The sequence below is a fragment of the Macrobrachium rosenbergii genome, chromosome 1 (assembly GCF_040412425.1).
Source record: "Macrobrachium rosenbergii isolate ZJJX-2024 chromosome 1, ASM4041242v1, whole genome shotgun sequence".
NCBI lineage: Eukaryota > Metazoa > Arthropoda > Malacostraca > Decapoda > Palaemonidae > Macrobrachium > Macrobrachium rosenbergii.
In genome coordinates this window covers 20,739,212-20,756,024 of record NC_089741.1, presented here as the reverse complement: position 1 = coordinate 20,756,024, position 16,813 = coordinate 20,739,212, and the positions used below count along the sequence as shown (strand labels likewise).

The window sequence follows — 16,813 nt, the reverse complement described above, 5'->3', positions numbered from 1 at the left end:
CCGACTTTATTTTCAAGCCATTGACGAAGGACTGATACACACCCTTGAAAATAAAGTCGAAACCGGTCAGGACCTACACCCCGTCTCTTATTTTTCACCTGTGGTAATGTGCGATATATAGATATATACAGTATGTGTGTGTGTGTGTGTGTGTGTGTGTGTGTGTGTGTGTGTGTGTGTGTGTGTGTGTGTGCGCGCGCGCAAGTGAGTGACTGGATGAACGAACGAGCATCGCCATGTCTTGAGTGGGTTTATAAGAATATCAAAAGCGACTGGGAGTTTTGGGAGAAATGTTCTCATGCCAATATTAGAGATTCATTTATAAAAACTAAAATCATTTCTAATCGATAAGCATATATTAAACTAATTTTTTTTTCTTTGCAAAAAGTAATCCTCGGTTTTATAAGTCCATTAATGCACACTACACTACAGCAATAGGTAAAGAGGAATAAAAAAAACTTTAAAAAACATATGTAAAAAAGGGGGTTGGGTTTTTTAAAAACATATGAAAAAAAAGGGGGGGGGGATTTCCCATCGGAGGGACTGGCTACATGTTGCCAAAGTGACAAATACCCTGGCAGTATGCCCATAAACGAAGCACCGACACTGACCAACTATATGTATTACTTACGAAACCGAATGCCAATGCCAACTCCTTTTTTTTTTATCCATTTTTTTTAAGTTACGCATTCTCTTCAAGTGTCAATGTGCCGGCGTAGGTAATGCTTAACCAAATAAATACAAAGTCGCAAAAGGTGTTTTGGGAAGGAATGACTTTATTCTAGCGAAGCAACATATAGTGGTAAATTTAGAGCAACAAACAATTTTATGGAAGAATATTTTTATTTATAGCAACTAACAATTTTATGGAATATGTTCTTTCACCTCATGAAATAAGAAATTCGCGACATATCACTGACACTGTAAATCACAACGGAGAGAGAGAGAGCATTTAAGTCGCAAATTAATTGTTACTGTTACATAACAATTGGTGTTTTTCTTCTTCTTCTTCTGGAGAGAGAGAGAGAGAGAGAGAGAGAGAGAGAGAGAGAGAGAGAGAGAGAGCATTTGTCGCAAATTAATTGTTACTGTTACATAACAATTGGTGTTTTCTTCTTCTTCTTCTGGAGAGAGAGAGAGAGAGAGAGAGAGAGAGAGAGAGAGAGAGAGAGAGAGAGAGAGAGAGAGAGAGAGAGAGCATTTAAGTCGCAAATTAATTGTTACTGTTACATAACAATTGGTGTTTTTTTTCTTCTTCTTCTTCTGGAGAGAGAGAGAGAGAGAGAGAGAGAGAGAGAGAGAGAGAGAGAGAGAGAGAGAGAGAGATTTAAGTCGCAAATTAATTGTTACTGTTACATAACAATTGGTGTTTTTTCTTCTTCTTCTTCTGGAGAGAGAGAGAGAGAGAGAGAGAGAGAGAGAGAGAGAGAGAGAGAGAGAATTTCGTTACCAGTGCCAGATGACAAGTCACGAGATTATGCGTGGCCCTGTGATGCTGGCAATGGCTACCACAAAGGTACGTAGACTAACATTTTGTCCTTCTAGTTTACTAAAGAACGAAAAAGGTAATTAGGAAGGTTATATAAGAAGAGTTCCAACAAGAATAATGATGCAAGACTCTCGTCAATTTCCAAATACTATCGATAATACACAAAGCCAGCTTTTCCTAACTAGCATTAATAAATTAGCTGAAGCCACTGCGAAAGTTCAAATTGAAACGACAAAGTGCCAACTACTTACGTGTATTTTAACACATGTTTGTGCCCCGAAGATGTGTTACAATACACGAAAGTACTTGGCACTCTGTCGTTTCATTTTGAACTTTCCCAGTGGCTTCAGCTAATAAACAAAACCACGCGCTCACTTTTGTAATTTCTTAGTAGCATTAATAAATTACAAGGTCATTTCCAAAATGAATAAATAGGCAATTAAATAAAAAAAATTAATATACAATGCCGCAGCAACTCTCCACGGAAAAGATACTATCATGTTAATATCAGACTTAACAACACGACTACGAAATATTAAAAATACACAAAGAAACCTCACCATTAATTTAAAATCAAGTTCTAGTACCCATCCTTTCCAATAATTTGTAACGATCATATGCAACCAATCTTAACGATATATATATACGTATGTATATATATATATATATATATATATATATATATATATATATATATATATATATATATATATATATATATATATATATATAACAATGTGTATCCATGGTGTACGTGGCCACTCACATCTGCCGTTGGCTAGCCTGGGGTAGCCTCAGTCACTTTGAAAGTAATCCGGTGCAGTACCATATTGTTGAGTACGTTGTGTGACGTCCCCTTGGTGGGGGGGGGGGGGAATTAAGAGCTCGATTCTCTCTTACATTACCGTTACTTTGACGGTACGGATGCGTTAATAATGGTCTTAATAATATTACTGCAACATGAACCATGTTACCATATGTTTTCTTGTATTTATAATTTTTCCCATAATCATTTGCAGCTTATAATAATAATAATAATAATAATAATAATAATAATAATAATAATAATAATAAAAGACAGGAAGGAAGTGACTATTCCACCAATTTTCATTTCTCACAACTGACGGCAACTGGGCATAGCCACGTCACACTTAAGTTATCAACGGCTTTGAATGTGGGCAAACAATTATGCAATCTAACTACCACAAACTACACATGAATTTGCATTCCCTGAACTGGTTGCAAACTCAAAGTGGATTACGCTAAGATATATGTAAGACATAATTATGCATCATGCAGCTCATGCTAATACACAAGGCGTGTGCATTATGATAGTGTGTGCGTGTGTGTGTGTGTGTGTGAAATACGTAGAGAGCAAGAAACTGGAAACACACTTAAACGTTCTTTAACCTTATGTTCATGTAGGCTACCTAATAAAAAAAAAACTATCTTATCGAAAAAGCAAACATTTAAATAAATTCCGTTTTAAAATTCTAACGTCTAAAAATAGGAAACAAGCAAAAACGCACCTTCACGCGGCAGTCGAAATCAATATTGCCTAGCTGGCAACGCTCGCCGGGTTCCCCTCCCTCGGACACATTCACCACCACCATTGGCAAAGCCAGACATGACTGGCAACTCCAGCCACTTCCCGAACAACCCCCCCCCCCCTCCCGCACTCAACAACCACCACCGGCACCCCTCCCATCCACCATGCCGTTCCTCTAGACATCCCACGGTCGTCCATATAACTTCATTCTTTAAATTCTCACTCCCTCTTCCGCCGGCTTTCTAGAGTGAAGAAAAAAAAAAGCCATGATTTTGGAGAACGGGGTTTGGTCTTGTAGTTTTATTTTATTAACGACTCTGAAAACGTGCAGTTCCCCTTTAATTTTGCATCAAATATTCATGTAACAGGCAAACCACTGCATTAACTGGGACCCTTCGTCTGATCTGCCAAATGATGTAATACCCAGCCCGCGTGACGTAACCGATTCCTAAAATTGGCTCTTCTTTGTCCACTATTCAAAGCAAAGATGGTGAGGCAAGATTTTAAGTAGGAAAACATTTCAGCCCTTTTGACAGAAACTGCTTTGAAAAGAAATACGACACTTGAAAGAAAAACCCAGAAATAGGCCTATATTCAATTAACAGCAGGACTCGCCCATAGAATAATCGACAAACGCATTTCGTAAGAACTCACCCATAAATAAATCCTCAAGCACTCGTGAATGCAGTCCAACCATGAATTCAATACTGTATCCCTAAAATGTAGAATAGAATTCATCTGTAAAATACTATCCTAGATATATATAAGGAATACAACTCATCCAAAAAAAAATCCACAAATACGCTTCGCCCAGCATAGCAACCCAATCAGAAAATGTGATTCCAGACATAGATTGTATTAAGAATAGAAACCAATCAGAAACAACCAACCCACAAATGTACTCCGATGCACAGAAACATCGACAGCTTCTGATGGCAAACGCACAAGCAGGCAGCTGCAGCTGGGATGATGGATGCCAAGCCATGAGGACGACCCGAGAGCGCATGAGAAAGCAAAATCACGCACCCCCCTCACCTCGTCACAGCATGGCGAGGTTATCTTTAACCTCTCCGGAGCAGATTCTGCGCGCACTTTAACAAATCCAGAAACTCTGCTGTTGCGGGAAAATGTCACTGGTCTTGAAACTTACCCGGACCTTAAACTTATATATTCCTCTGATCGGCCTGATTGACTGGGTAGTCCCTAGCAAATTGAGAGGTGTAGCTGAGCAATTCACGAACATAACGGATGTGGAATTTAGAGTAAGCATGTACATATGCGTATATGTGTATGCATACATACATGCATACATACATACATGTACATATATAGGTGGACTAAATTGGCCAAAACAAAAAGCATAGCATTTTGTGGTATCGGCCAAATTTTTGAGAAGTACCAAATTTCATCTAAAGGCCTGTAAAACGACACAAAATATTAAAGAAAAAAAGAAAGACTTGGTATAAACAACGTACACAAAGCTGACAAATGTTAGGAAGTATAAAAAAAAAAAAAAAAAAAAAAATCAAACCTTCAAAAGCAGAAAGACCCGTACCTAAATGTTGGAGGTAAAAACTGGAAGAAGGATGCCACTCAGCTTTTAGCTCCAGCAGTTAAGTGCTGCTGATTCTCTCCTTTTCAGGTTTTTATTTTTATATATATATATATATTTTTTTTTACTTTTAATACTTTCATGATTTAAATAACTGTAAACTTCCGTGTAGACGTCTTACTAATTTTTCTAAATTTGTGCTTATGTGTATATATACATACACATACATATACACACAAGCACTTACACACACATAGGCTATACATGTTATATATTACACACACACACAGTGCGATCGGTAGCAGTGGAACATCAAATATATATATATATATATATATATATATATATATATATATATATATATATATATATATATATATATATATATATATATATATATATATATATATATATAAATTAAGAACTGTACTCTCACCAGATCCGAAGAAAGCATATGCCGGTATATAATGTACCGTTATATAATGTACAGGTATATACTGTACATACATAGCTCAACATAGGGTTACCCTCTACAATGCGCGGGGGCTGTCACGATTGCAATTCCCTCTCTTTCCAAGTGAGATAATCGAACCCAATTCCCCCCCACCTCCGGAATCTCATTCCGACCGGTTTAATCCTCTTAAGGAACCTTTCTTTGACGACTGAGGAGGATGGTATGACTCGGTTGAAAGGGCTGGAAAAGTTCTTGACGGCTGGAAATTTTTATATAACAAATTATAAGAGCTTCTGCACCCGTCTCTCAAAAATAACAGTGATATTCAAGTAATTTTGAACTGTATAGTTCTTATAAAAAATACATTATGATACGATATACTATTTCATTTAAAATTAAATACTTTCCCTCAAGTACTACAAATATGTTCACAAACGATAACGAAACCCTTTACGAGGAAAAAACCCATAATGTACCAAAATAGATTTCTATATAGTGTTCAAACTACGTGCCAATTACATACAAATCAAATAAGCCTCCGGATTAATAAAAAAAATTATTTTTTTTGGCAAAAAACTCCATATATTAAATGTATAAAAATGATTTCTATATACTGTTCAAACTACGTGCCAATCAAATACAAATTGAACCAGGCCTTCGGCTTAAATAAAAAACAAAATGTGAGTGAGTACACACTGAGGAAGGAGAAGGAGAGAGACTTTGTCAGCTTGCTAAAATTCATGTAATCTTACATTTTCATCGGCACAAAATCTACTTAGGTTAATAACTAAAATTTCAATCAACTCGAGCTGAGGATTACGAGAGAGAGAGAGAGAGAGAGAGAGAGAGAGAGAGAGAGAGAGAGAGAGAGAGAGAGAGAGATCTCCAAGCAATGCTAAGCAACCCCATCCGAATGCATGAACTGGCACTTCCCTCTATACCTAACAAGCAGCAGGTCCAGGGATTGATGACCGAACGCCTGAGACCACTTTTTAAAAGACCTCTTCCAGCTGCTGTTGCCATGCGGCTACATGCGAAGCTCCTGCGCCCAGCACCCAACGAGACAGCGGCAGCTACTGGTGATTTTTCAACCCGCGCAGACAATGCAACGAGGGCAGAGTACAGATGAGGAGTAGCTTTGTTGGAGATCGTTCACTGCGCCACTATGGAATTTTCCATGTCCCTCATGACAACAATGGGAATGCTGGAAAGACGGGTTAGAGCCGTGCCTGGTTTTGCGTTTTCGTAGCCATGAGGCAAAGGAAATCTTCACATAATAAAATAAAGTAGCTGGTGAATATATGCCAAAACTTTACGTTACATTTCATCTAGCCCAATTACAGGATTAATATAGTATATAGTTCCTCGTTGGACGAGTCGGTAGAGTTGTCAGCTAACATTCTGCTAGGCCCGAGTTCGAGTCTCCGGCCGGCCAATGAAGAATTAGAGAAATTTATTTCTGGTGATAGAAATTCATTTCTCGGTATAATGTGGTTCGGATTCAATAATAAGCTGTAGGTCCCGTTGCTAGGTAACCAAATGGTTCTTAGTCAAGTAAAATAAGTCTAATAATTCGGGCCAGCCCTAGGAGAGCTGTTAATCAGCTCAGTGGTCTGGTTAAACTAAGGTATACCTTACAGGATTAATATACGCTACAATAAATAAATATATAAATAATTAATATATATATACAGTATGTATATATATATATATATATATATATATATATATATATATATATATATATATATATATATATATATATATATGTTACAGAAACAACGGACTCGTTTCATAACCCCTAATATCGCCCGCACCAGCCCTAACGAAAACGAGAGAGAGAGGTCTTGTAAGGCGGGGACAAGTACTTACTTCCCCCCGGTACTTGACAGTTACATAAACCCCGACCATGTGTTTCATAAACTAAGTACAGAGAGGAGTGATCCTGTTCTTGTGCACGATACCACTACCCAGCAGACACCAGCAAACTTGAATTACATCTGCCGCATTTTTCTATCCTTCCGGAGGTGACGGAGTAGGCTACCTCGTCGAGGCCATTCCTTATTTGGAATCAAGTTATTCCGAGGAATGAGTACGGGGGAAAAACTGTCAATTATGGCTTCGGAACTGAATGTTACGAGGCAGGCTGAGTCCGCATGACCATCTGTAAAGTAAGTGTGTGTGCGTGTGTGTTTATAGTTAATATAAATTTTACAGTGTATAATCCATTAATAACAATTGAATGACTCCGTTCATTTGATGAAATTGTTGCCAAGTAAACGAACGAGAGAGAGAGAGAGAGAGAGAGAGAGAGAGAGAGAGAGAGAGAGAGAGAGAGAGAGAGAGAGAGGAAAAGTAACCTCTAGCCAATGAAGTCTCAACAGAAGAAATATGTCCAATTTTTTAGGAGATTCAAAGACTTTCAGTAATCCCTCAGACTGGCGGAATGAGTCGAGCCATAAGAGCATCAGTGGTAATATAAATAGCACGCTTGCGCTTCCGCGTGCGGGAGAGAGACTGCTAAAGTAATGAACTGGAACACGAATTTACCGTTGCAGGCAGATTTGACTCATCCAGCAACGGTTCCTACCTAATACTATGGAATCTGAACTGGAATGATGTCACCCAGAGCTCGTACCGTCTCAATACGACTTTTTTGGGGGTATTTTTTTTTATCTTTCCTAGATAGTGACCACAACAAAGTTCGGAGGTCGTTATCTAGAACTAAAATTTCTTGGGGGTCACTATCTTTATGATATTTAGTGTCTTGTTTACGTTTTTACGGTAATCCCCAACGGGCTTGTACTAAACACGCCGCAAAGGTGGATACACACCGGGTTAAAACCCTTGGGGGTCACCATCTAGGAAAGATCCATTTTTTTTTTTTTTTTTTTTTGCAAACATTGTACACTGGTATTTACCAACTGGGGATAATCAAGTTGGAGTGAGGTTCCTCCAAACGAAATTTTGCCTTAAAGTGATCTCTAATTACAATAAAGATATGTATGAAAATAGACCAGGCTGCAGCACTTGAAATATGATGCGGAAATCATCTGAAGGCTGACATTTTGTGGAGTGCCAAGCCAGGTACCCCCACAATACTCTTTGCCAGCTAAAGCAAGGTCAATACCATACAATACACCATCTACCTAACAAAATATTTACTCATACAACTACATTCGGTTCGTTAATATATTTCACCTATCGCACTGCAAGTGTCCAGTCTTATTCTAAACACAAAATAGTTATTTAAAATCAAAACTACTCTACGATTAGCCCATTCATTAACTCGAGCACACTAACTGTTCTATATAACTAAAAAGCACTTGACTTCCGGTACATGAGTACTCAGTGGAAAAATGCATGAATACGGTGGAACTTACTCTAATAACCCAGAATGTTAAATAGAATAGAAATATAGAATTTAGGCCAATGGCCAGGGCTAGGACCTATGAGGTTATTCAGCGCTGAGATGGAAATTGATAGTAAGAAGGTTTGAAATGCGTAATAAGAGGAAGACCTCGCAGATTTGCTATGAAAGGTTGAAAGTCTGATGGAAGAAAGAGAATATGAGCGGAGGTATAGTAAAAAGAATGAAAGAAGGTGCAGTTAGGGGCCAAAGGGACGCTGTAAAGACTCCTAAGTAATGCCTACAATGCATCACGTAAGGTGAATGACGGGACTCCCTACGGGGCAGAGGGTAGTGGCCAAAAGTAGCCAGCCTTCTAAACTCTAACAAGATTGCAACGGAGCTGGATCAGTTACATATATTGCACATGAGAAATAGCCATACATTGCGAATGCAAATATAATAGGGGTGTCAGCATGGGTAGATGATGTACCGTGAATTCATGTCACAATTACTTCAAGAAGGTGGCCTAGTTACACACACACACACACACACAGAGAGAGAGAGAGAGAGAGAGAGAGAGAGAGAGAGAGAGAGAGAGAGAGAGAGAGAGAGAGAGAGAATTCTATTTCATGGCCTTGATTACCAAAAAAAAAAAAAAAAAATATATATATATATATATATATATATATATATATATATATATATATATATATATATATCATCCCAGTCAAATACCACAATGATAAATACCATTATGAAATCACTCATTACGTATTATCAATTACCACTATCATAATGTAAAAAGGGAATGCATTCATACAACGAATGCTGCCACGAAGAATCTCATTCCCAACGGGCCTGAGAAGTGTCTCATCTACCCTGAAAAAAAATGGTATAGCCTATCGAACTTGTTGAAGTCCCCCTTTCCAAGGCCGCGTTCTTGTCAGCAGCCTATGAACTTAGCACGTGAATGGATCACATGAGCCCCACCTATTTACTTCCCGTTTTTATCAAACTATTTATAGCAACTCAGAGTTGGTAAGATAACTGCGCCAGGGCATCGTAGTTGGATAAAATCATTGTTAAAAACGCCTTGGGGGAGGGGGGGGGGGCATTATCAGAGAGAGTAGGGAGACCAAAAGAGAGAGGACGCTTGGATCCTTATAAGCATTGCAACTTCAAATGCTGAACGGCCTTGGCCTTACTTAGCCTTGAGTACAGTTTCTAGTCTGTAAATGCTACAGTCCTCTACTGTCCAATGATGTTTCCATAACCGGACACTTTCAAGGCCATCAAATGATGGCCGAACTGCGATAATGGTATTTGCTAAGGATGGAAATATTGTAATCACATCCTTTCACTTTTGAGCAAGTGATAAATGATGTTTTCAAAATAGCATACACACACGCGCTCGACTTCAATGTAGCGACCCTGACCATAACCCAGTGCGCCACTTGCCAGACCTTTTGCAAGCCTAATGGAATCTTGCGCACTTTCACTGCAACTGGGGTGGGTTGCAGTGTCTACAAAAGTTTGGAAACAACAGTTACCTGAGCTTTAAACTGACATCAACCCTCCATTGGGGCAACAGAACCATTACACCAATGGAGGCAACAGAACCATTACAAACTTCAGATGTCAAAAATGATTATAAGAAGGGGGGCGATACTTAATAGCTCTGTGGTTTACTGGCACAAATTTAAAGGAAAAGGAGAAATTAGGCCTAACGTACCCTTGTCCAATCATTTTCGATTACGGCGCTCTCCATAACTGCTTCTCTCTCTCTCTCTCTCGATTGAATCTCACTTCACCAAGGCAAGTAACAACATTCGTCTTTTGATAAAAGTATATCCAGAGGCAGGCCAATCAACAGCACGCGTTTTTCGGCAGGCTTGAAAATCCAGTCCATTTTGGCTCGACCTTAAAAATAACCACCGAGCGTCTGCCGTTGCCTACTGATGGACTTCTCGTGCCAAGGGGCATGGAAGAAGAGGGAGGGGTGGGGGATCCCTGCAAATTCGGCTTACTGTATTTCAAAGAAAGCTTCTGAAAGAAAGTTGTCATAATGCGAGAAAGAGGATAAGAGAGAAACGGTATCTGATAATCAAACTGTTTCACCGAGGTGGGGTGAGGGTTTCGTAGCTGACTGCTACCAACAGCTATCAACTAACAACCTGGCACAACTTACACTTCACATCCCCGGGGGCATTTTGGATATTAGAGCAAGTGTGCCCATACCGTTCCTTCCCTTGCCCAACAACAGGGGCGAATGAGGACTAAAGGATCTTACGGTTATGAGGATGATGTTTAACTCGTTGAAGCTCTCCTGTTTCGAATGTCCCTTGAAATCTTCTCCCACCTCCACCAAAGCTACGACCTGCACAAGTCGTATAACAACTAGGTACATAATTCACTCCTTGGGGCAACATAGAGAGACTGGACTTAAGGGCACACGCCCGCTACACGGGTCCCTCTAAGAGAGAGAGAGAGAGAGAGAGAGAGAGAGAGAGAGAGAGAGAGAGAGAGAGAGAGAGAGAGAGAGAGAGAGAACGTTCCGATATGCACTCAACGTTAACGGGCAATCATGACCAGGAAAATTTCCAACACAATGATGGCAGCAACTTGGCTCCCTCTGAGTTAGTGGTGACCGCATTAATATAAGTTCTAGTAAATAAACCTCAGCAAAAAGTTCTTAAAGTTTTTAAAACCTTTAAAAATTGAGGTGTAGTAAAAGGACGGATTGCAACATCAAAAATAACAACCAACAACAACAACAACAACAACAATAATAATAATAATAATAATCTGCTAAAAATCAGGAATAAACAGTTACGACTAACTATATAAATTCCATTTTGTGAAGTAACCGCAGATCAGTCTAGAAAGTCGCCCACAGCTACAGTCAATTTGATAAGTTTTTACCCATGCACGCGAAGTAGCTGAAGACAGGACTGCAAGCTGCCAATATCTGGCTGGAACCAGAATGAGAGAGAGAACTCGCCCCCCTCTCCCCCCCCCCCAACTAGAGGCCGAAGACGGTCGAGATATGCATAAATTTTAAATAGAAGTGTTTTTGATTCATAGGGAGATGACCCGGAATACTAAACAGGGAAAGAAAGACTTACAGTATCTCTCCACTAAAGATATTTTCGCAAACCTTACGGCTACCTGGCCCTTACCAATCTGGGAGTCATCTTTAGAATCACACTAGAATTGATAGCGTATAGAATTTAGGCCAAAGGCCAAGGGCTGGGACCTATGAGGCCAGCGCTGAAACAGAACCTGGCAGTAAAAAGGTCTGAAAGGCGTATCAGGAAGAACACCTCGCAGTTGCACGATGAATCATTTGTTAGGAGAGGGTGGAATATAAGGAAGAAAGAATATGCACGGAGGCATAGCAAAAGGAATGAAAGGGATTGCAGCTAGGGGCCGAAGGGACGCTGAAAGAACCTTAAGTAATGCCTACAGTGCATCGCCTGAGGTGCACTGAAGCGAACCCCCCTACGAGAGAATAACACTTCAAAACACCTTCGTCGATATACAGTCTCAAGTAAATATTCATAAATAATACAGATTTAAATAATAGTAAGGCATCTTTAAAGTAAAAAGGGGTTTAAAATGTGGCGCTTCAGTGCTGACGATTAGCCAATATACCCTGCCAATGTTTCAATGGTGCAAGACCCTTCTTGCTAAACTGTTACATAAAAAAATGATGATGATGATTAATCCGGGTTTCATCTGCCGAAAGGCATCACGGGCCTTTTGAGCGAGGTGTAATTTCAACAGAAGTTTTAAACAATCGAACTGAATGGCAAACTTTCAAACGACTGGCGAAATTACACAATCGAAATTGAAAGGACACTGGCAATGGCAAACTTGTAAACAATCAATATTATCGCAACCGAAACCAACATTAAATGAGTGACCTAATTTTTATTACGCAAGCAGTTGGTTTAAACCTAATAATACCCAGTACTTACCTCAATATGCGTTTTTTTGGTGTTGCTTTGGGACTATATATATTCACTGCCATGTTAAACTACTGGATATTTCTTCTCTGCTGTGGTACAAATGGGTTGACCTTTGGCTATGGTCTTCATTATGGGAGACAATTTACTCCCTACCCTTAAAATAACTTAAATATTATACTCAATAGCCTATTCAAGCTTCACTATCGAAGCGTGGCGATTGGTTTCAATTGGGAAAATAATTTAAGGAACCAACTGGCTCAAAGGAAAAGTAGACACGTTGGTGATGGTCAAAAGCAATAAACTATTGAGTAACATACATATATATATATATATATATATATATATATATATATATATATATATATATATATATATATATATATATATATAATAAAGACCGCTGGCCTATAAAGAAAACGATTTCCTGCTTACCCTTGTGAATGCGACCGTGGATGGTGACTATTCAACTGATGAGGTTTATACGGGAGGTAAGTCAAACCGCACTGAGTTCTAGCACATACTTCCGCCGAACCATAGACCATGACTAGAGCCCCTACGGCACCCCGCGAACTTAAACTAGACAGCCCTCGTGCAGCCCCAACACTGTGCTGTACCCCGCCCGCGCCTCCTCCTCCGCCACCACCCGCAGTACTTTCTCCGACACCGCCGCCCAATTTCGCCGAATCGGAGAGGCGGCGTGAATCCTTAATCTGATCCGTGACGGGGTCGCCGCTGGGCACAGCAGGCCTATGGGAGTAACGACTAGCATGGGTATCACAGGCGACTGCAGAGCCCAAGTCGGACCGGGAATGGTTGGCGTTGACTAGCTGACTGTGGGCAGTCGTCAGCCCGTGGTTCTGGTGGGTTCTGAGTGGGTCCGGAAAGCCCATGGAGTTCTCGTGGTGGGCACTGTAAGCCGAAGTGGTTATATCTTCGCCGGGTTTTAACATCGTCATTTTGACTGGAATGCTTCTTCAGTAACTCAAATAGATTCCTGCGGGTGCGATCTCCACAGGATTTTTCTGGAAGGAATCGCCACCCTGATGTGAGCCGGTTATGAAATGAACTGTCGCACCTAAACACTATTTCCTTTGGCTTTTTATAGTCTACACTGGCACAAAACCGCTATCATCAGGGTACCAATGTGAGTTGCAGAGCAAGACGACAATCTCGAGTTGATAATAGAACCCGGTCGATGAAATACCACCTACCCTCACTAGTGTTCAACCCACACTACAGCCGACTGAAGTTCTCAGAGAGCCTGCGTCCGCCCCAAAGCCGTTTGAATGAAGAGTTGCCAAGTAGTCTTTACTTATGAGGTTGCTCCTTTACTTGTTTTCTTCCCTGTTTGGCTCGTGAAGCCAATTCATTCACCCCAAACTGACCCCATTCGATAAGAAGACGTTCGCAAGGTTTTATTTGCAAGAAATAAAGGTAACAAATTACACATCAATAAAACAATCTATATGTGCGATTACAGGGTACGTGGCAATTCACCCCTATGACGTAGGTGATCAGCTGTGGTGCTGAACTCCCATGACGCAACATGGAATTTCCTATTGGACACTTGCTATCATCCTATTCTGCGAATTATTATCACCGACATATTTTCTCTTTATCATCAAAAATTAAACGAAGCACTTCCCCCAAACTGCAAGATGTACATGTATATAATGAGTGTCGTTCGTACCCATACAAATAGCAGCAGGCAGCCATACAAGAGGCAAGAAAATTCCCTTTTCTAGACACCCTTCACCCGGAGGATTCTGGATACGTAAGATACGGAATATTCGAGCAGAGTGTGGTTTCATCGGGACTGATCAATGTACACGAAACTAGTATAGAAATATCGGGAAAAAAATTAAGCAGTGTATCCCAATAAATCTAAGGACAAAATGCAATTGTAAATGATTATCTATTCCAATACATATATTAGACTGCAATGTAAAAATAGAAGTGGAAAATGACTATGGCGTATTCTTCTCTTTTTTTTTGGACTGCATACTACCCAGAAGTAGTACTGGGTTTAAATACAGCGGTTTAAATACAGCGGACAGAAAACCCACCAATATTTCTGCCTATGTACAACTCTAATAATTTCAAAGACATTTCTCAACTACTTGAGACAATAAAACAATGAAAAAATCGCTTATAAAAATTCTCCCGAACTCGAATCTCAGGTCATGTGACATTTTTTATACTGGTCGTACTGGAAAACCATTAGAAAAGGGAAAAATGCACATGATATACACATGAGAATAACACGATTTTCCTTCATACAAGTGAAACCAATATGCCACCAATTAATTGAACGGGAGCTAAAATTCCAATAATAAACTGGAAATAATTATTATGAAATCCAATTTTATACAAGAAAGTTTTAGTAAGAATGTGAATGTAAGTCAGGAAAGTATAACTTCGATCCATTTACTACCAAAGTAATATGTAAAATGTATAGATTTTAAGGTAGGTAGTTTACCTGGGTCTACAGGAAAGGAGTGAGCACACCCCCATAGATGAATTGAATTGAATATAGAATTTAGGCCAAAGGCCAAGCACCGGGACCTATGAGGTCATTCAGCGCTGAAATGGAAATTGACAGTAAAAGGTTTGAAAGGTGTAACAGGAGGAGTTACACTATGAATCAATTGTTAGGAGAGGGTGGAAAGTAAGGCGGAAGAAAGAGAATGTGAAAGGAGGTACAGCAAAAGGAACGAAAGCGGTTGCAGCTAGGGGCCGAAGTTAAACTAGATTTGTAAATGGAACACCAACTTCAGACGCTAATGAGATAACTGCTCATCCTTTTTCACTACTTATAAAGTGTGAATACTCTTTTTCCAACTGGTTGTATGTTCGTCTGCACTGTCGCACTAGCATACATGTTAATTTCTACCAATATGTACCAGTCCTCTTGAAGATGTCTTAGAAAACTAATTGCGAAGATGGTCAGAATTTATACCTAAAGTTTCATTTTCCCTGTAGTACATCTGAATACACACACACACACATATATATGTATATATGTGCGTGTGTGTGTATATACCTATATATATCGTGTATAACTGTCGATCTTTATGTCACAAGAAGCTCGACATAGTGTTCTGTTTACGCAATAATAATAATAATAATAATAATAATAATAATAATAATAATAATAATAATAATAGTATTCTTGATTACCATGCTCAGAAAATGAGCAGACAGCAACTTACCCCTCACAAGGAAAATGTGTCCGTAAGTAACAAAAAACAAGAAGAAAAAAAAAATCCACTGGCGACGCAGGTAGCATGAGGCAACCCAGTCAGAGAGGGTGCAAAAACTGATCTCAAGACGAACCAACACAAAGCATCCTACGGACCCGCTACGACAAGACATATCCTGCCATTACGCAACCAAAGTACGGCTGCAGGAAAAACGGAAAAATAAATGATAAACAAAAGAACATTTGTATCTGCAATGGTGATTTGATTAAAAATGGAAATACGATCAATCTTTGGACGTTCAGACTTCATCTTCAGGTTACATATATTGACTCATTCCTCATGCTCTTTACAAACACTTCCTAATCATTAGGGCCATTTCCATAACCTGATTCGTTAGTCGTTTATACTTGTGCTTTCTGCTGGTTCATCTTGATTTGCTCTAATCGTCTGCAATTTTCAGTGGGTCCATCTATTGGCTTTGTTCTTCCTTTTCATCCGTGTGGGAAAATAATAATATCAATAACAAGGCAATCGCAATATAATGGACAGGACACAGGAGGTATTGGATATGGGGTTTAATAACCACAATCACTTGACGCCAGAATAGTCCGTACGGAAGCCAATCAGTCGAATCAATCACGGCACGAAAGAGAAGCAGTAACGCAAAGCAAAATTAAATGACACAAATCACTCTACGAAGCTGATCCTCGACGAACACGAGTGATGCCGATAAGAAGTGCAACAGTTCCAAGAGAAAGAGATAAAAGTGGCGATAAGCGACAGACGCTGGTCTCCCACTAATTAGATATGATAATCGATGACGCAATAGGGGGTTAAATTCCATAACACCTCCTCTGGATGTGTATGAAGATTGGCGCGACTTTTTTTTTTAAAATTATTTTTACACAGCCAGAAAATTCTTCGAAGGTGAGAGTGCGTGTGTGTGTAAGGGAGGTGAAAAATGGGAGTGGGGGTAAGGAAAGCGATTAAGAGTGTGTGTGTGTGTGTATGTGAGAGGAGTGATGACATTAACAGAGAGAGAGAGAGAGAGAGAGAGAGATGAAAAAGGGGTGGGGTAAGAAAAGGGAATAAGTGTGTGTGTGTGTATGAGAGAGGAAGAGGGGCTTTACAAGAGAGAGAGAGAGAGAGAGAGAGAGAGAGAGAGAGAGAGAGAGAGAGAGAGAGAGAGAGAGAGAGAGAGAGAATAAAAAAGGGGGTGGGGTAAGAAAAGGGAGTAATTGTG

The 16,813-nt window shown here is 39.7% G+C and overlaps 1 protein-coding gene across 6 annotated transcripts in view; it reads right to left on the bottom strand.

Annotated features, from left to right (window-relative positions):
- The window catches only part of SCaMC (Short Calcium-binding Mitochondrial Carrier), a 228,344-nt gene that overhangs the window by 32,166 nt on the left and 179,365 nt on the right, over positions 1-16,813 (bottom strand). The window contains exon 1 of one of the 6 annotated variants that reach the window (XM_067105927.1): positions 12,800-13,658. The exons of 4 other annotated variants lie outside the window; for them this stretch is intronic. In XM_067105927.1, coding sequence (XP_066962028.1) covers positions 12,800-13,323 — 524 coding nt within the window. In that variant the 5' untranslated portion in view covers positions 13,324-13,658. Of the gene's footprint in view, positions 1-12,799; positions 13,659-16,813 lie in introns of those variants that run through there. One more of the 6 variants, XM_067105774.1, reaches the window with a different exon arrangement.